The sequence below is a fragment of the Panthera pardus genome, unplaced genomic scaffold (assembly GCF_024362965.1).
Source record: "Panthera pardus isolate Hobbes unplaced genomic scaffold, ASM2436296v1 HiC_scaffold_3, whole genome shotgun sequence".
NCBI lineage: Eukaryota > Metazoa > Chordata > Mammalia > Carnivora > Felidae > Panthera > Panthera pardus.
The window spans coordinates 18,185,435-18,207,918 of record NW_026526876.1 but is presented as its reverse complement, the minus strand read 5'-3'; the positions used below and the strand labels follow the sequence as shown (position 1 = coordinate 18,207,918).

The 22,484-nt window shown below is 42.6% G+C and overlaps 1 protein-coding gene across 3 annotated transcripts; it reads right to left on the bottom strand.

Annotated features, from left to right (window-relative positions):
• Positions 1–97: 97 nt before the first annotated feature.
• On the bottom strand, positions 98–22,483 carry ACOX1 (acyl-CoA oxidase 1). Of its 3 annotated transcripts, none has more exons than XM_053892908.1 (14): positions 22,220–22,483; positions 21,767–21,926; positions 17,442–17,602; positions 7,973–8,080; positions 6,826–6,945; positions 6,566–6,681; positions 6,010–6,179; positions 4,719–4,881; positions 4,090–4,280; positions 3,650–3,829; positions 3,408–3,513; positions 3,095–3,238; positions 2,742–2,948; positions 98–1,873 (listed from the first exon to the last, which is right to left on the bottom strand). In XM_053892908.1, the coding sequence occupies exons 1-14, from the start codon at positions 22,326–22,328 to the stop codon at positions 1,823–1,825; spliced, it is 1,986 nt and encodes a 661-aa protein (XP_053748883.1). In that variant the 5' UTR covers positions 22,329–22,483; the 3' UTR covers positions 98–1,822. The 3 variants fall into 3 exon arrangements, with proteins under 3 accessions (XP_053748883.1, XP_053748882.1, XP_053748884.1); XM_053892907.1 differs by lacking the exon at positions 17,442–17,602 and adding an exon at positions 10,280–10,440; XM_053892909.1 differs by lacking the exon at positions 22,220–22,483 and adding an exon at positions 10,280–10,440 and having other exon boundaries at positions 21,767–21,879.
• Position 22,484: the final 1 nt, after the last annotated feature.

Below are 22,484 nucleotides of genomic sequence, written 5' to 3'. Positions count from 1 at the left end.
GCTGGATCAGGTCCCAACTACAGATGATCATCTGTGAACAAGGTATTTAAATTAACCACTAAGTCTGAGGCAATTTTACACGTAACAGGCTGATATTAAGCAATTTAAATCTATTTTATTTCCCAGAATCTGAACTACTGTCAAGATCTATTCCAATGAAATTAATAGACTGCTTACTTCAGTCTTACAATTCCCAAGCAGCTTTCCTGATGGAAGGATTAAGGCTTGTGTCAACAGCATTTCTGTGGGACCTGAAAATCTCACATAACTGGTTCCACTGGGATAGTTTTTATGTTGGGTCCCAAGGTAGGGAGACATTTCCCTGAATTATCCTACATTCTCAAGCCTGATTACGGAACAACTGGATTCATGAGGCAGAAGTTACAGATACAGTTAACAGGTAAAAGAAAAAACAAACACAACAAAACAAAAAATCAGCTAATGTGTTGCTTTACATTGATTTTAAGAAAAAACTTCACTAGGAGGTCCATGTTTAACTTTTAAATGCAGAGTGATTGTGTAAATTAGATTTTGGCTCAAAGGACAATGTTGCAATTCTGATCAATCTCCTAGGAACAGACTGAAAATAAAGCCAATGTACAGTAAGAGAGAGATTCTGTGAAACTGGCATTTATCCATTAGCCATAGTTTCGATGATTATTTTGATTCGATGATTTACATCCAAAATCAGAAGCCGTGGTTTGTCAAAGGGGTTTTCTGTGCTCGCCCTGGGTGGAAGAGGTGCCTGAGTGATGCTTCTATTTTATAATGCCAAACACTGTAACCTCCAAGCGCTGTAATAGACTATTGAAAAATCTAGATTGTTCCAGAATATCCAGTTAGTATGGACACCACAGTCACAGCGACCATACCTGAGAGAGCTCTCCCCATACTCATTCTACTATGAAGGAACTGTGACCCCTTCTTTTCCTTTCTTAGGATCTCTTTCGGGACAGAGAAAGGGGCGGGAGAGGAAACACCACACGACCAGAGGTGCCATCAGTTGCTAGAAGTCAGATGCAGAGATGATTTTGCTTGTTGCCCTTTCCTAAGAAGTTTGGGACAAAGTGAATTGCCATGCTACTGCACAGACGATTTAGGGATCCCTCGAATGGAAGGAAGAGTAACTCCTAATTATGCGGGACAGTGATCCTATTCTAGGCCTGTGCTGAAGTCGAAGAAGTCCTCATGCTGGAAAGGTGCTACTGTGAATAGTTAGGTGGAAATACCAGGTCGGCAAAGCGGGGCAAATGGGCACGTCGCGTCAACGTGTCGGGCGCAAACTCACTCACGCTAAATGTCTTGATTAGTTTCTTTCCCCATATCCCTTTTCTTCAGTCCTGCTTCTTAGCCAGGGCCCATGACAGGAACGTTTAACAGAAAAGCTGGGAAGGGTTCTATGTACCCCGCTTAAAAAATACCTTTGCTTGAAAACACTTACATATCCAGTGATTAGCAATTAAGAGGTGAAAATAATTAACTACTCAGTAGTTAAATTCTACTAGTTATCAAAAGTCATGGCCTACTGGAACCAGCAGCACTACAAATGGAAGGCATGCTGCATTTCTTAAAGCTTCTTCTGATGCTCGATACGTCTCTTGCAGTGTTAATTGCACTTAAAACACATCTGTTTTTCTCATTTAATCTCTGAAATTTGTCCATTTTTTTTCTTCATTTATAAAAAGAGGAAAGGGCTCAATTTATCATTTGCTCTATAGCTCTCTGAATTTGATAGAGATTCCAAGCAGATTTGTGTGATGAGTATAAGGGGAGCGGAGTACAGCTGCTTTCTGGAGCAAATGAAACTTCTCATCATGACCCTTCAGAGCTTGGACTGCAGGGGCTTTAAATACTTGTGGTAAGATTCATGGACCTGCAGGGAAGGGAGAGAGAAAAAAATCACTGACAAGGAGCTGGCGATGTAAAAGAGCATACTTTTAATTGAGAAATTATCTGGACCTTATTTGGATCCTGATTTGAAAAACTAAAGGGGAAGAAAAAAACGGAGTCAATTAGAGGATTTGGACATTGATTGGGTAGTTCATGAAATTATTCTTAATTTGTTTAGGTGGGAGAATGGTTCTGTGGTTACGTTTTCAAAAAACATATCTTTTAGAGATACCTACTGAAATGTCTATGGATACAGTTATCTGGTATCTTGGATTTGTTTCAAAATAATCCCAAGGGGAGAGGGTGGGGGGCGGGGGGGGGGGGGGCTCAGGTGAAACACATTGGCCATGAGTGTGTCACTGAAGTGTGACAAAGGGTCCACAGGGGTGTACATGTATTCTGTTTTTTGTATTTGTTTGGAAATTTTCAGTTAGTTATTAAAAACTCACGGAAATGAAAAACCTGCATACTGTGGGGACGACCCAGTTCCTTTCTGGATCTGTTACTCAAACAAAGTGACTGTCTAAGTGGCCACAGGAGTTTCCAAAGCTTTCACACAGGTGAGTCACTCTGAGGTCTTTCCTGCCTTAACATTTTTTTTAAATTTATTTTTAATGCTTATTTATTTTGAGAAAGAGAGAATGCGTGAGCTGGGGAGGGGCAGAGAGAGAGGGAAAGAATCCCAGGCAGGCTCCATTCTGACAGCAGAGAGCCCGATGTGGGGCTCAAACTCATGACCTGAGCTGAAATCAAGAGCCGGAAGCTTAACGGACTGAGCCACCCAGGCGCCTCTCCTGCCTTAATATTTAAATGAGGAGTTTCAAAAGGTGAAAAAACATTGTTTTTGGTACCTCTGCTTTGTTCAGTGGGGACTTCTTGGCCCACTCAAATAAGTTTTCATACACGTTCCCATCATAACGGCCGAGCACAGAGCCGAGTGTCACATCCTGAAAGTCAAACGCATCGACCAAAGCAACAGCATCTGGGCGAATCACAGTCAGCAGCTCCTTAATGCGCTGATTTACTTGGGTAATTTGAGACTCCGTCATGATGCCTCCCTAAGAGGAACGGAACAGGCAAACGTTTAGACATATATTCACGTATGCCGACAGATATTCACATATACATGCACATACGCAACTGTAAAGTAGACCACGACTATTTTTCCAGCAAAGAAAAGGACTTAAATTCAGCAAACACTGACCTGCAGAAAGTCCCCTGCCTTTTGACTGACTCCATACAGGCAGTACAAGAGACATAAATTCTTCAAGACAGTGTGGATGGACTTATCTTGGATTTTGAGGAGTTTTTCTGAAAAGAGCTTAACTACCACATAGTGGCAATGTGCCTAGATAAAAACACACCAGAAGGAGAGAACCTTTGAAAAAGATTCAATGCACAGCAATGAGGGTTCTGCACTAAGAAAACGGGGTGGAATTGGGTGGGGTGAAGAATGGAGAGAGAGACAGGAAGGAGACAGGGAGGGAGGGAGGGGGGAAGGGAGCATGACCACCGACCTCGCTTGCTCGAACAAGGTCAATGGAAGTTAGATTCCATGCTACCTCCTTGCTTTCTCTGTGAATCACTTCATTTTGAAGGTTTTTTGCAGCAATTTCTACTAATCTGTTAAGAAATGAAAGAAAACTGGAGCTTGCAGGAAATGATGAGCAGTACTCAGGCTTCCTGCTCTTCCATCGGGCCCCAGCCCCCAGAGCTCCCCCCACCAGCTGCCGATCCCAGCTCCTAAGGGTGGGCTCACCTGGCTGCGCGGAGTTTATAGGCTTCCGTTAGGCTGTCGGGGCTGTCGATGTCCACCACAGTCGGCCAGACCGCGACCTGCTGCGGCTGGATGCGCTGACTGGGCAGGTCATTCAAGTAGGACACCATGCCACACATCAACTTTCCTGAGTGCACCTGGTCATAACTTTTCATCAGGAACCTACAAATCACCGGTACACATGCCTTCAGTACCCACGCTCTCATGACACAGAGGCAAACTCTTGCAATGGCTCTAAGCTGGATGACAGGTGTTTCCTACTCACTCGTCTGACCATGAGATAAAAACAGTGGGTCAGGACGGAAGGCAAAACCACAGACTACAGGAACAAATGGAACGTGAAGAGCAAACACGGGAGCAGGAACCGATGAAGATGACGCAAACATTCTCGACAGCGGCGAAATCGCAAATCAGGTTCTCACCTAGCCGTCTGCAGCATCATGACAGTGTTCTCTCCCTCAAAGGTGCAGGTGGGGGTAAAATTGACATAAATGTTTGGAAGGCCGCTGCAGTGAGAATAGCCATGCCCGCCACAAGCCATCCGACAAGCTTCGATGGCAGCATTAGTTGTCCAGGAGGTGAAAGCCTTCATCCCGGCGGCGAGGGCATGAAGCTGGAGGGGGAAAGCACAGGCCGTCAGAACGTGGGTGACGCCAGCAGTCTGGTCCGGGATGCAGCGAGGAGCACTCTTCCTCACCTAGGTGCCAGTCACTTGCAACATCACGTGGCACGCGTGCGAACGGAAGCACGATCATATCAGTGGCCTGAATTAGTGTTCCCACACTGCCTTCCAAACTGTTCTGCTTGGCAAAAAGTCACCAATTATGTTCCTTTGATTAACCAATGACCAACATAGTACAGTACTTCTGAAACTTAAAAACAAAACCCACGTATCTTCATACGTGATCCACTTTCAATTAAAAAAAAAAAATTCTTTTGGGAATATATGGATTCTTTACCAGAAATCCCAACAACTAGTTCTGTCTGGACATTATCCAACAGGCAAATGTCAAATGGGAGGGTGCCCACAAGCGAATGAGTAAACACATACCTCGGGCAGTTCACTCAGGTCCCCTTGGCCAATGTCCTCATTAATCCGATGGTAGGTCTCCTTCATGTACGCGCCGACAAACTGGAAGGCGTAGGCAGTAGCCAGGAGTGGGAAGAGTTTATACTGCTGGGTCTGAAAATCCAAAATCTGTGGTTCTGGTTCACTAAAGGATACAGAAGAAAAAGAAGTAAACACTCACATGGAACTTAACAGGTGCCAGATTCTAGTCTAAACACTTTGATATATTGCAGTGGCTATTATTTTCTCCATTATACAGAGGAGAAAACAAGAGGTGAAAAACCTGCCTGAGGTCACACAGCTAATACGTGGCAGATCCTCAATTTAAGTCTAGCTGTTTGGCTACAGAAGACCATGTTCTCAACCGCCTTGTTGAACTGCCTAGGTCACAGAATTTTCTAGCTGTGAAGTTCATATCTAAGTCTTTGCAGTATGACTAAGGAAACTATCTCACAGCAACATACAAAATCAGAATCAACTTCGCAGAAGGAAAGCAATGATAAAAACATCTAACACTTAGATAGCTGAATAAACTATCTTAACCACAATACTGGAGAAGTCTCAATGAACAGAATTAAGTATCTGATGTCTAAGCAGGTCAGCTCTTACTGATTTCTTTATTCCTTCTGTAAGAGTTAAATAAAAAAGCTTATCGGGGGGGGGGGGCGGGGGGCGGTGCCTGGGTGGCTCAGTCGGTTGAGTGGACGTCCAACTTCAGCTCAGGTCATGCTCTCACGGTTCGTGACTTCGAGCCCTGTGTCGGGCCCTGTGCTGATGGCTCAGAGCCTGGAGGCTGCTTCGGATTCTGTGTCTCCCTCTCTTTCTGCCCTCCCCTGCTAGCACTCTGTCTCTCTGTCTCTCAAACATGAATAAATGTTAAAAAAAAATTTTTTTTTAATTAAAAAAAAAAAAGGTTATCGGGGAGTCACGTTCAAGTGAAAGGCAGCAGTAAGAACTGTGGCCGGGAACACAAGAGGGAATCAAGTTTCACGCCACTTTCACCAAACCCAATTCATAGTTGTTAGTAGCAATTAAGGATTTTCAAATTGCCTTCAGTGTTCTAAACATTTCAATTGCAGAGCTCAGGTAATATCACTGTTTTTCTTAGAAGGCTAAAAATAACGTGCCCACTCTCATCTTTCCACTTAAGATCCGGCACGCCGCCATCTTAGCTAATTTTGCATAGCCAGTGAGTATTCTCTGGATCACATTTGAAAATTCTGGCATGTGAATGGGGTCAAAGGTAGGTCTTCGGCACCGATGCCACCCTTACCCTGGCTTGAGCTCAGACTGGTGCCTCACAGCGCTGTATCTGATGGCGATGGTGCAAGCCTTGGATAGAGACCGAGCGGCTTCTCCTACGAGGAAGGACCTGACAAACACCATGGTCCCGTAGGTCAGCTTGTTACTCACGGGCTTCACGTACGTGCCATCAGGCTTCACCTGGACAAAGAACACGGGACCGATGCTTCCTTCTGTTAAACCCAACTGGCAGGTGGGGCTTGTGATTCTCCAAGTTTGGTCCCCAGAGTGGCGGCGTCTCCTGGGAACTTGCTTGAAATACAAAATCTCAGTCCCCATCCTGATCTACTTTAAACAGCCCTCCAGGTGATTCCGACACATGCTGAAGTCTGAGACCCGCTGGTTTAGCAAACTAGAATATGCTCTTCATACCCGCCAACTGCTTTTGATTTCATGGTCATTAATAAAAGAAGCATTGGGAATAAAACTCTATTATTCCCTTCTAGAAGAACAGACCCTTCTAACCCCGTGGTTATCAACAGCGGCTGAAACCCCAATGTTTGACACGTCTGCTCCTCTAAATATACCTGGGCATACTTCATCAGCATGTTTTCTCTGGGAATACGATAATTGTCCATCTTCAGGTAGCCATTATCCATCTCATCATAGCCAAATTTGGGGCCGATATCGCCAACAGTAATACCTACCACAGAAGAAAGGAAAGTCACCAGATGTTTGCGCTCTGCGATTCCTGGCTGGCACTGGCCTCTTCAGCTGTGTTCTACTTTCTGCAGAAGAAAGTGATCGGTTTAGCTCTTTACCTCAACATCAGATGAACAGTTCTAACCTGGCAAAGGCTTATGGGTCCCAATTTCACGAATCGGTACGATGAAGGCATGTAATCCGTAGCACTTGCCCTTTGTGATGAGCTGGGCAAGAACTATCGCATGATTTGAGGTCTTTCCAACTGTAACATCAAAGAGAACGAGACAGAGAAGTGAGCGCAAGCATTCTTACACTTTCAAAGGATAGAAATGGGGCGGAAAAGCCATATGTTAAACACCATAAGCCGGGAACTCTCTGGGCGTCTTATGACGGCACCATACCCAGTTTTCAGAAAGAAATCCACTTAAGCGGACAGTTATGAAAATGTATTGAATTTTGGTAAAGCAATCCTTTGTTTTACATATATGTAAAAGCTTTTATACAAATTTTATTGAGATGTTATTAACCTATCATATTTATAAGTTTAAGGTGTACAGCCTCTTGGTTTGATAGTAATCCTCCATTTTAAAAAGACTTTGCTTTCTTTTCTACTTTTTTCTCATTTGTTTACATAAAAAAATTTTTTTTTAAGATAACCATAAGACCACTATTCATTTCCTTTTTCTCTCTTACGGAACTGCTTTCCAGAACAGTGGCCACTAGCCACATGGGGCTCTTTACATTTAAATTAATTATAACCAAGCAGGGAATACTAAGTTACTTTAAATGATGACCAAGGAAACTGAGCTAACAATAGGAATGTTGGGAAGAGGGGCGCCTGGGCGGCTCAGTTGGTTGGGCAACTGACTTCAGCTCAGGTCATGATCTCACTGTCCGTGAGTTCGAGACCCGCGTTGGGCTCTGTGCTGACAGCTCAGAGCCTGGAGCCTGCTTTGGATTCCATGTCTCCCTCTCTCTCCCCCTTCCCTGCTCATGCTCTGTCTCTTGATAATAAATAAACGTTAAAAAAAAAAAATTACAAAAAAAAAAAAAGGAATGTTGGGAAGAAAAATTAAGAAAAGAGAGTAAGAGGCTGAACTCTCTATGTTGTAAATATAGACATATCTAGAACATGCACTGTAAGAGACTGTGAAACAGCTCAGAAGAGCTTAAGACTGAAGAGTTCTCTCCAGACTTCAAAAGGATATTCTTGTACAAGCTCTACATTCTACACACAATCTTGTAATGACTCTTTGAAACATCCAAGAAACGCTAAAAACGTCACATACGTCCACCAGGCCACCACTTGATGGAGGTCACGGTAGGGCTGTTGAGAATGAACTCCTGAGTTTCAGGGTCGTAAGTGGCTGTGGTTTCCAACCCTCGGAGATGAGTTCCTAAGGAAATAAGTTAAATTCACTTCGTGTAAAATAAGGGCAAAAAAAAACCAAGCACAGGGTTAAATCTCCTGCCTCCTCCTTTCAGCTCTAGAAACAGCTCAGAGAACAACAAAATCTAAAGGCAACAAAACATTTGTATATGAGCTACAAATAGCTGATAACCAAGATACGTTAATTTCCTATCTTTTTTTTTTTTTTTTTTTTTTACAGAAAACTCTACGGGGGTGCCTGGCTGGCTCAGCTGGTGAAGCCTGTGACTCCTGATCTCAGGGTCATGAGTTCAAGCCCCACACTGGGTGTGGAGCGTACTTAACATAAAAATTAAAACAAACAAACAAACAAACAAACAAACAAACTCTACACCTCAACATGGGGCTTGAATTCATAACCCCGCGATCAAGAGTCACGTGCTCCACTGTCGGAGCCAGCCAGGCATCCCCATCATTTCCTATACTTAAACCAGACAACTCCTATTAGGTTGAAAATATGTCAAGCATGTTCTGTTTCTACACTTGAATTGATTCACCTCTATGACAGTGGATTTGTAACATTATTTAAATCAAGAAAATGTAAAGGCATTTTAGAATCATATTTTCAGAAGATCACAGGATATGAACATAACAGGGAAGCTAAACGTCTCTTTAACACCTCTAAGCTTTGGTATGCCAACGTCAACTCACGTATTGTGTTTACCACACCAGTTCAACATTCTGGACTTCTCTATTTACGAAGACTAAGATAACAGGTGACAGAAAGAGACTCCAGCCAAAGTTCTTGTAAATTAAGGACTTATTTCAGAGGGATGGCTAGAATAGAAAATGAGACTTAAAAAAAAAACTATAATCACTATGGGGGAAAAAGAGCCGCAGCTGTGACTTTGGATTTCTAAAGATCAAAGAATAAGGTGTGAGTTTTCCAATACCAGGCCTTTAACTTCCACCTGGCTGGTTCATTAGCGTGACGAGGAAGAGTTCCGGTTTCAGACGTTTATTGGAGATGGACAAGGGTTCATGCGTTAGATCCTAATATAAATGTGCCAAAATTCTTTGAAAACAGTTATGGAAAAATGTTCTAAGCGACACTCCCTCTAATAACACTACCCTGAAGCAAATGCTGAGGACCTTTTTACCAGACTGGTTTGATAATGACAGACCTCATTAAACACTTACACTTTGAAACATTTAGAAACTTCCAAGTGGAGTTACAGAAACGGCCACTTTATGAGTGATCCACAACCTTCCCAAGTGTGAATCCAGGAACCAGATACTAAGACTCATTTCACCACGGAAGGTTTTTTTTTTTTTTTTTTTTTTTTAACCAAAGAAGTTTTTATAGAAAAAGAAGTAATCCAGTAACAGAACAGATAGTGACAAATTGTTTGCAAATGCACAGGCCGAACGAAACAGCACTCCACTTTCAGTCTTGTGAAATATGACTCAGCACCAAGAGCCAAATTAGCTGTAAAATCAAGATGAAGTTGTACACACAGAAGGAGCAAGTGTGGCAAACATACATTAGACCAGTTGTTCTGAAACCTCTAAGTAGGAGAAGAGAAGACAGAAGGAAATGAATAGCAAACACAGATACCAATTCACACCAGATAACAGGGACAGCCACCATCTCCCAGACCGACGGCCTAGAAGTGCGCCTTATCTTATTTTTGAAATAACCTTTGGCCAAACCAACTTCAGAACTTTACTGAATCAAGGCACAAAAAAAGTCAAAGTATAAAATGCTCACATTATGGTTATATAAAGCCACTCATTTCCCGGAAGCAAGTCAAAGAGCACGTGTACTATTAAGCTGTGTTTCTTCTGGAATTTGTGCAAGTTCATTAAGCTATCAGTAGCAAAGGTAATGAGAGTAATAAAGAAAAAAAGATGGGTTCCGATTCCACATGCACACAAATCCTACGTAACTCCAGTGAACTTGAAAACCCACTCAGGAAACAAATCCTTGACCTACTGAAGGGGAACCATGAAAAAGAATAATCAGCCTATCTCTGTGCTAACATAACCTTTAATTTCCACTGACCAAGGCAATGTCTACGCCGAGACTTGTATACGCGAAAAGCCTGGACTCTGCAGAAAGATCACAGTAGGTGGCGATGCCATTGCCAACCTGTGGTGGGCTCTCCCTGTTTGCTAAGCTTGCAGAGTCCCACCCAACCCAGAAGGTAGACTGAATGCACCATACCATGGCCCATCTCTGTCTGGGCGTAAGTGCCAATGATCTCCAAGTTCCAGGCGGGCGTGAAGAAGCGCTCCTGTTGTTCCGCGGTTGCCTGGTGAAGTAAAGTAGGCAAGAACATGCCCAAGTGAAGATCCAGAGGCTCAGGCCGCCCTCGGTGCACAAAACTTCGAAGAAATACCAAGGATGGGCATTTGAGAGAAGAGTCATCAGGTGTGAGAGAATCAGCAATGTGAACAGAGTAAAGGGAAGGAGAAAAAAAAATTCTTTTAAGTATGGGTTAGCTGGGTGGACTTTGTCATGGATAGGAGCACTGCCCCTTTTTGTATTACTTTCATAAACTCTTGGCAAATTCCATTTTCCTCAATTTGGCGAGAAGTTTTTTCTTAAGCTACTCAACTCTTGGATAATTAATCTGGGTTGAGGACTGGCTTCCGATTCCAAAGCCCGTGCAGCGCAGAAATATGCGAGTCGGGCAGAGGAGTCCAGCCTTGCAATTAAATCAAAGGAAATAAAAAATGTGAAGAGGTTGTATGGAATGGGGAATTCAAGTTGTACAATGATTTACCCTGATGAGAAGGTGAGACCGGAGAACTTCGGTCTCTCAGGCCGGCAATATGCTCCCCCAGATAAAGTGTCTCCTAGATGCATTTTCAAGAATGCATCCAGCTTCCAGGCTGGAGTGCTTTGTGCTGGCCCATAAAACATCCAGCACAGATCCACACCCCTCACATGAATCTGCTAATTTCATTCAGATTCATCACAAATATCCAGCCAGGCCCTACTGAAACAATTTAATACAAAAATGGGCAGTGCTCTGCATCTGGTAATTAAGTGCAGAAATAAAAAAAGACATGCAATTTCTAGGAAAGACCATAATAATAATAATTACAAATAACAGATTCATGCATTACAGGGCGGTTAAACGTGAATTATCACTAATGATAATAAACATCTTAGGTTTAGTGATTTTGAATCCACTTAAAAAAAATGTATTTCATTTATTGTTTTTTTTTAAGTAGGCTCCACACCCAGCGTGGGGCTTGAACTCATGGCACTGAGATCAAGAGTCACATGCTCTACCAACTCAGCCAGCCAAGTGCCCCCGGAGTCCACTTTCTAAAGTCATTCTTTTCCATTTAAAATCTGCAGGTGCCTTAGACTCGTGTGAATTTATTTCCAATAGGAAGTAGACTGATATGCCTCTGTTCTTGTTCCACATCGCTGGCATTCTATTTAACTTCCAGCTCTAACTTCATCAACTATATACTGCTCTTATTATTCTATTAGAAATGAACTGACACAACATTTCAGTTTTAAAATTTCTCAGTTTGTTCCGAAAGTAAGGAGGGAAATAACCGGGGCACGCTGCCCAGGCAAGAGCCGATCAACTGTCTTCCAATCGGGTGGCTGGGCTTTCAGCTATCCGATCACATAAAAATCAAAAAACGTGCAACCGATGTGCTCATTTTACAAAGAAATTAGACTGAGGTGAGTTAAGTGCCTTCAGATCAAGAAGATAATGGCAGAGTGAGGACAAGAATCCCACCACCTAATCACATCTTCTGATTGGGGCAGTTCTTATCCAAGTGCAATGAGGGCTGAGCACAATGATGAGGACACCAGAAAACCTTGCCCAGATCAGAGCAGCCAGCCTAGGAAGCAGCAAATGGAAATCCCGTAAGATGTCAGCACTGGTGGAAAATGGGTGAAAGGTCCATGGGATCTCTCTCTGCTATTTCTGCAACTTCCTACGAATTTATCATCATTTTAAAATAAACAGTTAAAAAAATAGTGGAAATCCTCAGATAAACACATTCATGTGAGGAGAGAGAGTGCTTTCACTCACAAACAGGAATGCCACTGTCTCCAGTTTCGAAAAGGATGGGACCTAGGAAGAAAAATCAATGTACACCTAGGACGCAACAGAAGAAAACTCTTTGAACCAGGGCTGAAAACTGAGGCTTGGGACCAGCCACTTTTAGGGCTGAAAGACTACTATGCATTACTAGAACCCAGGGCAACTGCTGGTAAAGGCAGGGCCACTCTGAAGCACCCATCAGACTCCTGGGAGGGGTCTGCATCAGGGTGCCGTATAATGGAGCAACAAATACCCAGGTTACAAAAATACACTTAGTAGGGCAGGGGTAAACTATTGTAATCAGAAACCGTTTTGAGGGGCACCTGGGTGGCTCAGTGGGTTAAGCCTCAGGTCATGATCTCACAGCTCATGAGCTCAGGCCTCACACAGGGCTCTGTGCTGACAGCTCAGAGCCTGGAGCCTACTTCAGATTCGGTGTCCCTCTCTCTGCCCCTCCCTCTCTCACTCTCTGTCTCTCCAAAATAAATAAACAAAAAAAAAAACAAAAAAAAAAAAAAGAAAAAGAAACCGTTTTGAGACCAAAGAATGTTTTTAGGAGAAAAATGTCTCTCGTGACTAAGATAAGGACTATTCACAGGTGGATGAAATTTAGACACGTTGCAAGGAGAAAGTGACTGGATAGTTTTTGTTTTTATTTATTTATTTTTACTTAAATCAAGTATTTGTTGCATAAAGCTGGTTATGCACGATAAAGATTATATATTATTTTTAAATAACTTATTTTGAAATTATCAAGGACGAACATTTTGCTATGGTGAAGCGGTGCAGTCAATTCTTTTAAAACCATTAACACCTGGGGCGCCCGGGTGGCTCAGTCGGTTGAGCGTCCGACTTCGGCTCGGGTCATGATCTCACAGCTTGTGGGTTCGAGCTCCGCATCGGGCTCTGTGCTGACAGCTCGGGGCCTGGAGCCTGCTTTGGATTCTGGGTCTCCCTCTCCCTCTGCCCCTAACCCACTCACATTCTGTCTCTGTCTCTCTCAAAAATAAATAAACTTAAAAAAAAAAAACAGAAAAAAAAACCATTAACACCAAAAGGCCTGCCCAGTATCTGCTACGTGATACTGGGCTGGAAAGGCTGGTAGCCAATGCTGAGGACAAATTATTAGACTGATAATATATAAGAAAGAAAGAACTCAAAATAGTATCTCCACGGACAGCATGATTATAATGCCAGGGAATCAACAATAAAATACCATCAATAATAAGTGAACTTAGAAAAGCTGTAGGCTATAAGGAAAAAAACCCACTGCATTATTATCCATTAGGACCATTAAAGGAGATATATCAGGAAAGAGAAAAACAATTTATAAAAGCAACAAAATGTTTAAAAATGTTTAAGTAACTTAGCTCAGGATATTAAAGATTTAATTAAGAAAAAAATATCAGGGGCACCTGGGTGGCTCCGTCGGTTAAGCGACCGACTTCGGCTCAGGTCATGATCTCACTGTCCATGAGTTCGAGCCCCGCGTCGGGCTCTGTGCTGACAGCTCAGAGCCTGGAGCCTGTTTCAGATTCTGTGTCTCCCTCTCTCTGACCCTCCCCTGTTCATGCTTTGTCTCTCTCTGGCTCAAAAATAAACGTTAAAAGAAAAAAAAAATTAAAAAAAAAAAAAAAGAAAAAATATCAGCACTAATGGGATGGATAAAAGAAGATAAATAACAGAAAAGAAATTGCTAAATCCTGGTCAAGATGTCAGTCCTTTATTATAATAAAGATAATACTTCCCAAGGAAATATAAGGATTTAATGTAACACAGATTTGAAATTCCTGTAGAATATAATTTAGATTTTGACAAATTAAGATCATAATTCTACCAGAAGTATATAATAACACCAAATATGTAGGTCTTAAAATGTAACAATAGCAGGCTTATCTTACTAGATTTTTAAATATCTTACAAAGCAATAATGAACCAGTGTATGACATTTATGAGAAAAATGGACAAATCAACGTAATATATTTTAAGGTTCCAGAAATAAATAGAAACTCATAAAAGTCTAAGAAGAACCGGAAAGAATTAACAATGGGGAAAAAAACCCACTAGTTAATAAAACATAAAATTAGTATGGGATTCATTCATCACTCTATACCATATACAAGTCAAAGCATTAAGCATCAATCAATCAAACAAAAAAAACTGTTAGAAAATAGAGAATAATTATCCAAGCTATGAGGAAAAAATTTTATACCCACTCAGAGAAGGATGCATTAAATACAGAAAGCCAAAACGTTTAACAAAACAGATGGCAATAGAAAAAAAACACTGGAAGGATACTATATAACCATGTAAGATCAACACACAGATTCTATTGAATCAATACTCAGAGAAAAATGCAGTTCATACATAGGAAATGTATACAGTAAGCCAAAACATGTAATAACATCCAGGCTCACTGGCACTGGAAAATTGAAACTTCAACTCTTAGATATGAAGGTAGCAAAAGCATTTAAAGTAACCACGCTGACAGGGTGTATGGAGACACAGTATGCTAGCAAGTCCCTAAATACACTATAAAAAGGTTCTGTGTTAAACCATGAAATGGAGGCTATACAATGTTCCTTTCAATACAGTAATTCACATCTGAGAAAGATATTCTGAAGGCATAACTCCAAAGGACACAGTTTTTAATAAAGAAGTTTGTATCGCTATTAAAAACAATAGCGGGGAATTAGAACAGCCCAAAAACCGCGGGAGCGTGTCTCACGAGAAGTTCAACAGGGAAGAGACTCAGAAGAAAGAGAACAGGAGACAGAGCAGTGAAAATACAAGTGGAGAAAAGCTAGTGGCTTACACAATCAAGTTGATGGTCTATTTCTCGAGTTTCAAAGGAAGAAAGGTGCTTTAGTTCATATTTGAGTATTAGAGATGGGAAGGTTCAGATATAGCCCATCAATATTCCAGGATGGTAACTATATATTATATAAGCTCTATTTTCCTGAATAACAGCAACAGAAAACAAAGCAAGGATTGCTGTAAAGTGGCCACAACTTGAAATGAACAAGTATCTGTCAAGACCAAACAGACCACCTGCTTTGTGACCCGGAGAAAAGTACGGCCAGGATGATTATCACTGGACCACGTTCCACAGACGGTCCCTTCAACGCCAGAACCCCAAGGAGAGGGTGCGCCCCTCAGCCCACACCTCTGCCTTTGCTTAAGGGTACAGACCCAGAGACCAAATGTGCGTCCGGTTTTGTGCACCTACACAGAGAGGTGAGTATTTAGAGGCGAGAAGACAGAAAACAGGTGATCGAGACTTCGTGCAAGGGACTGAATTTTAAGATTCTTGAGGATCCTGGGATGAGCCTGAGCAATACCATCTCCTCGCTTCTCGGCAGCCACCTAGAGCTGAAAGAATCCCAAACTCGACGTGACCGCCAACTCTGTGACAATACTTTAGACAACCGTCGTCAACCAATCAACGTTCCAGAGGCTCAGGATTTCCTCCCTCTGCACAATTTGCTCTATTTCCAGTCTCTTTGATGTTGAAGGACTTCTTATTCTTACACAGTCACCGGACGCAAATGAACTGACAGCCTGGTGCTCCCGGAAAAGGACAGTAGCAGACACGGCACGACAAACACCAATATGAATGAACAAGATTCCAGCAAAGCAGCAAGACCCAATCTCACAACCCTGTTCTCTAAAATACAGAGATTAAGACAAAGCTGGTTCAAATACAAGAAAATATCCGAAAAATAAAGGCAGCAAAGGAAAGAAAACTAACAAATGCAAACTCACCCAGAACAACATAGGATCTCAGTCCGATTTCTGGGCTCAAGCCGGTAAACTCCAAGTTCCGTTTCTTCCTCTTTCAAAATTTAGGGCAAGTATACATTTACAATGTAGTTTACAGAGGCAAAAAGGTTAGACCGATATACATATCAGGCCCATTTAGCCTCAGAATAATTTACATCTTTATGCCTCCTATAAATAGCACCACTGTAAGTCAAATTCCACAATGATGCATACAGAAACAAAACAAAAAAAAAGGGCTCTGTACCACAAAACTATTTCAAGATTACAAAACTCTCCCTCTCTTTCCACCACCTCCCCCCACCAGGATGACCGTAAGAGTGTTACATTCCTGCCCTTTGGCAGGTTGCTTTAGTGTTGGCCATCCCCGGAGCTCAAGTCCTGGGTGTCTTGGCCAGGTGTTCGTAAGACATCACTACAGAACCTGCAGCTCTCACGGGGATCATGATAAAGCACATCTTAAACCATTTCACAAATCAAAAAGCACCAAATCAAACACAAAAATGAAGTTTTCAGGGTATCTCCGTCCCTTCCTCTTTTCCTTATTTACATAATGGAAGCATTATGGTAATTAAGGAATGAGACTGGGCAGCTCAAATTCAAAACCCCCAAACCTGCCAATGGCCTTGTCTATGAAAACAAACCTCTTTCACCTTAAGACCAAGCACAAAACTTTTTTGAGTAGGGCATTTATGAACAATTTAACCAATGACTGACAATACAAAGTCCAAAAACACGTAAAAGGAAAAGATATAATAAAAAGACTACTGTAGTCGGGGCGCCTGGGTGGCTCATTCGGTTGAGCGTCAGACTTCGGCTCAGGTCACCATCTCACGGTTCGTGAGTTCGAGCCCCACATCCGGCTCTGTGCTGACAGCTCGGAGCCTGGAGCCTGCCTCGGATTCTTGAGTCTCCCTCTCTCTCTGACCCTCCCCTGCTTGCATTGTCTCTCTCAAAAGTAAATAAACATAAAAAAAAAAAAAAAAAAGAAGAAAGAAAGACTACTGTAGTCAAATGCAGAGAATCCTGAAACTTTCCCCAAACTGCCTTACAGCCCAGCTAGCAGGCAATGGAAGAAAGATTAAGACACTTAAATGCTCCAACCCTCTGCCCCGCCCAGAAAATCAGCATCTTCAGCTTCATTAAAGCAGAGAGGCAACTTCCAGATGTTGCTGAGCCATTAACACTCACAAGAATTTCCAACAAAGTCATCTGTATAATAGACACCAACACAATTTTGCCACGTTTCAATCCTATCTTTCCAAACTGCTCAACAGTCATTAAAATGGGGTACACGTGAAGCAGGGGTAAAAAGGCTTTCAGAAGGAACAGTGGAGGATGAGAGTCCTGGGCACGTTTATGGGGAAATGACCTATGAGAAAACAAGAAGCTGGATTTTATTTAAGGTTTGACATCTGAAAGACCAAATCCCAAAAGGGCAGCAGCAGGAAAAGACGAACACCAGGGGTCATCTGTCAATTTAAGTCCTGAGGTGGGTTACCCACGGACCCTCAAATGTGGACTAACCGTGGCCCATTTCCGTCTGGGCGTAGGTGCCAATTATCTCCAATCCTTTGCAGGAGAGCAGCCATTTCTCTTGCTGAGCAGTGGTGCCCTGATTCAGCAAGGTGGGAATAAACATGGAGTAATTGAGGCTCACAGGTTCCACAAAATTGACCAAATGTATTCTACAGGAGAGAAAAGAAAAGGGATCTCAGCCTTACTCTAGAAACTGCATTCTACTACCCATTCTTGTCAGACAGCCATGGCCCTCAGGGACTGAGGTTAGGACAATTTGAAGCCTTCTCTCAAGAAATTAAATCAGAAGTTTACCATTTCCCAGCAAAAAGGCCAAATCCAGTGGTATCTACTGCCTCCCCCTCAAGTCATTCCAGGGCCAGAAATCCTCTTTAATTCTACACTTCATCCAGGAAGCAAATTCTACCCATGTTTTATAGCTTAGAAACCCCTGTGTTTTTTTGTTTTGTTTTGTTGGTGTCATTTGTTGGTTTGATCGGTTGGATTCTTTGGAGTGTGTTTATTTTCAGATTTTACTTGTTCTGAAAATCAGAAGGAACCCCATACGACATTTATTTGTAGGACTGTTAACAAAAACAACTAAATAGTTTAATCTTTCCCTAGATAAATAAAGCAAACGTCTAGGATAGTAAATATATACTATACCCCAGGGCCAAACCACAGATCTCTAAAAGTCTTCCGAGTTTACAGATGGGTAAGTAGGTAATGTGAGAATGTTAAATGTTTACTGCTGATGATCTTTGATAACCACTCCAGATGAAAGGAATTCCAATCATACTAAAATTCAGCCTTCAACTATTTTCTCATAAAACAGAATCTGTGGGTACACCCGAGTGGCTTAGTCGGTTGGGGATCTGACTCTTGATTTCGGCTCAGGTCACGATCTCACAGTCATGAGATTGAGGCCCTCGTTGGCTCCCCGATGATGCCTGCTTGAGATCCTCTCTCCCTCTCTGTCCCTCCCCTGCTTGTGCACCTGCACGCTGTCTCAAATAAAATAAATAACAAAACAAACTGTGCAATAGTCAAAATACAATTTACATACGCTAGTCAGCTTGGTTATGCCATTAAAGATTTTACCGGGGTCTATTTTGCTCTACCTACCTACCTACCTACCTACCTACCTACCTATGTTAAAGGACAAAACAAGTGTCACCTAACTGCTTTTCACAACTCTGCAAGGAATGAATAGGAAGCAGTGTCACCGGTTTATCTTGGTCTGTCCAATGAGGACAGCGTGAATTAAAAGAAAGAGGGAGAAGGCTGTCAGTTCACTTCTGGGGATTGAATCCCAGCCCCACCGCCTTTAGGTTGGAAGATCACCTTTAAGGGTGCTGTGGACAAGCTGAAACATCTAAGGAGTGCCTGGATCCGAGAAACATCAAAAATGCCCTTTTAACCCAGAGATTCTAGACTTTTTACACCAGTGTCAAATGTCATTAAACTAAGTGGAGAACAAGAGGAAAAAGGAGGGGTATAAATAGAAGAAGTGAATTGAGTTAGCTTCTCGGTAACTTGGATTAACAGGAGTTTCCTGCTGCTGGACTGTAGAGAAGCAACACCCCGCCTCACTGAAGTGAGGGTCAAAAGCCTGAGGAGGTGGATAAATGTAGAAATTGTTCTCTCAAAGGTAAGAGCACCACCGCATTCCTTAACAATCATATTTTCCTAAAAGAGGAAACAGACTTAGGAGAGTTTCTGAGAAATAGAAGCAGTAATTTAGGTGCTAAAAATGGTGGCAAGATAAGACACTCCTATTCCTTGGAGGGAAGTGAGGAGCTGTGGGTTTATAAAATGACGATACTGACACAATATAATTCTGGGAAACTCAGAGAGAAAAATACGTGACACAAAACAGACTGCCCAATGTTTATGTTAATAAACATAGTGAGATTCTTTTGAAGATACTCGAAAACCAACTCATGAACAAAATCCCAGTGCTTGTTTTTCAATTGTTTAATTCCCCCTGAAAATGCTTTTCAAGGAATCAGCTGTAAAACCTAAAGAGAGTAACAGATACCACGGCTGATCTTCATCAGAATTTTAAACAGTCTTAAGACCGTTTTAGTTTTCATAGTAAACAGGACAGTTAATAGACAAAATTACAGGAGAGTAGATTAGGAAAACAACTTTTACATTCCCCAAACAGCAAGGTGTTTACCCCGAAGACTGGAGAGCACATTTCTTTTATTGCTCGAGTTGAGAAATCTCAGTATTTTACTAATATTCCATCAACTTTAAAATATTCCCATATGTGAATTTTATTTTGAGATAGGAGAAATAATTGTAAAGAAACCAGTAAATGCTCAAAATCTCCAGAAAGAGAAATATTACTGTATTTCATCAGTTCTAGCATGTAATAAGTCAGGTGTATCTCACAACTAACAGGATGTCATAGTTAACTGGCTGCATTTCTTTCTTCTTAGCGCTACGTGAAACATGCGTGTTAGTTACAATGGATGGCAGGTTGAAACTCAATGGCATTCAGTAACTGCCAAAACTGATTTTCAATCCCCTTTTCTCGCAGAAGTTGATCTCCCTGTCCTGTCCTAGAACCACTGGAAGGATATCAAAAGGTGGGTTAAATTTTGTACTCTACATTCCCTAAACAGCAAGGTCTATATCGTGAAAAACGATAGACGAAACTGGCTTGTGTCCTCTGCTCTTTAACCCACATAAAGGAATTTGTTCTACTTCATTGTGACTTCACTCCAACTCTGGTTACACCACTGATTATGAAATCTCCTAACCAACTCTGAAACACATAGCATCAACCATTTAAAAGCAAAATGAAACAAACCTCTTCTTTTGGGTCGTTTCAAAAAAGAATAAAACCTTACTAAATTCTTAAATTTTACATAAAACCCAATTCAGGTAATTCAGACACATAGCCATCTAGGAGTTACTCAACCTCAATACTCCCACAGCCATGATGAGTTACAAACTTCAAAAGTGAAAAAAGAACATTTGGAAGCGAGTAAGTACTCTGATTTGGACTACCAAAAATAAACAAATCCTAACTTTATGACTAAAATGGAAAGGAGTTCTCAGGCAGTCCTAAGGGCCAGAGTAAATGATTCCATCCTCCACAATAATAACCAGGTCAGACTGAAAATAATTAGACACCGAACATATTAGAGGCAGTAGAATAAGGGAGCATTTATATTAGTACATAAACGCAGAACTTGTAACATGTTCCATTCTTCTTAGCTCTTGAATATACACCATTCCCGTCACTTAATCTTTACTGATAGAAAATACTGGAATCCTTCTAAAATGTGGAAACCTAAAAAACGAAGTGCCCAGGAATAAACAAGAAGCATAAGAGAGGCTACAAGCCAAAGAAAGGACCTTGTGCTAAGGTCATGTAATTATAGTGTTTATTTAGATAAAGGCAAAAAAAAAAAAAAAAAAAGTGCTTGTTTCTAATTAAAAAACAAAACACAACAAAAAACAGACGGTCTGGAAAAAGTACATACTCTTTTCAGCATAAGGACCAAGGCATTTTGAGGTCTCCTATGCCCAAGAGCCATTTAAATCACACTGCCACCAGATTCAAGAATGCTGGGTTCTTAGAATGCTTTATATTCAATTCTGAAATCTTCATCCAACCCACATTTTCCATTATTTTCAACTCAACATCTACACTCTCATACGGAAAGACAATCCGCTATCGCTCCAAGATACTGTTTGGTCTTGCAACTAAAATTTGTCCCAGGGTGGGGGCGCCTGGGTGGCTCAGCTGTCTGACTTCTGCTCAGGTCATGATCTCGAGGTTCGTGGGTTGGAGCCCTTTTGTCCGGCTCTGTGCTGACAGCTCAGAGTCCGGAACCTGCTTCTGATTCTGTGCCTCCCTCTCTCCCTGCCCCTCCCTGCTTGCACTCTCTCTCTCTCTCTCTCTCAAAAATAAATAACCATTAAAAAAAATTTTTTTTAAATCATTCCAAATCCTGCCTCTAAATTTAACAAGCCTCCTTCTTACAAAGAGCAAAGTCATTTTGCAAGCAACTCAAATCACTCCAAGTTGAGATGTCTGAACCAAACAAATGGGTACTGATTCTTAAGAAGGGGAAAAAAAACCCCAAACCCTGCAGCATCTCCATTCATTATCGGCCTTCTACAAATGTCATCCTTTTAAAGGGCTTCCAGCACAAAAGCAGACACTGTTTTTCACACACGTAACTTTAAAGTGGAGTGAAAATATGCAATTTGAGTCTTGAAACACCAAGTCCGATGGAAAAGGAAGCCACAGGCTGCGGGTTTAAATGTGAAGTTTGGGCTTGGGCACTTCATCTATGGGAAGGCATACCTACTTTTTAAACCACACGATTTCTTCAGGGTCTGCGATGCCAAACTCCCTCATCTTCTTCACCATGCTGGCGCTCTTCTTAACAGCCACCTCGTAACGCTGGCTGCGACTGAGGAAGTTCAAGTCCTCATGCTGGAAGTCTGGGTCATTCAGAATCAGGTTCTCTGCAAGGGAGTTAAAGGGCATCGAGAGGAAGACAGACATTCAGGGCTCCGTGACCCCTTGAATCCCAGCAGCTTTCAGGGTGCGGGCACAGGTCCCCTCTCGGGATGGACGACATCCGTCACTCAGCCCCGGGGGGCCCCAGGGAGTGGGGGTCCCGTCTCCCCCACAGCTGAGCCCCGCGCGGCTCAGGCGCTGCGGCCTACTCTCCACAGCGCCCCCCCCCACGACTCCTCATCGAGGGAATCTCGAGCCGCGCTCGGGCAAGGAGGGAGGCCTCGTCTGCCGCCCTCACCGATCTCTCGGCGGCGCCGGGTGTTCTCGGGGCTGCCGTCCAAGACGTGCGTGAGCAGCTCCGGGTTGAAGCTGGCGGCTTCCCGCTCCCTGCGAAGATCCTGGTTCATGGTGGCGACCGGCAGCGGCGGTGGCAGCAGAAGCCAAGGTGGCGGCGGCGACAGCGACGACGGGTGTCCACGGCTCCAGCGCGGGCCCGGCCCTAAGAGCCGCCCCGGGACGGCGCGAGACCCCGCCCCCGCTCGCCTCGGCCCGCCCCGGCCCGC

Bases quoted from the DNA above. Each gene is read 5' to 3' on its own strand.
- ACOX1 (XM_053892908.1), bottom strand. From the start codon at position 22,328: ATGAACCAGGATCTTCGCAGGGAGCGGGAAGCCGCCAGCTTCAACCCG. The intron at 21,927-22,219 runs GTGAGGGCGGCA...ACTCCCTTGCAG, and splicing joins CCGGCGCCGCCGAGAGATCG to AGAACCTGATTCTGAATGAC. The intron at 4,281-4,718 runs GTATGTGTTTAC...TTCCCCCTCCAG, and splicing joins ACCTGAGTGAACTGCCCGAG to CTTCATGCCCTCGCCGCCGG.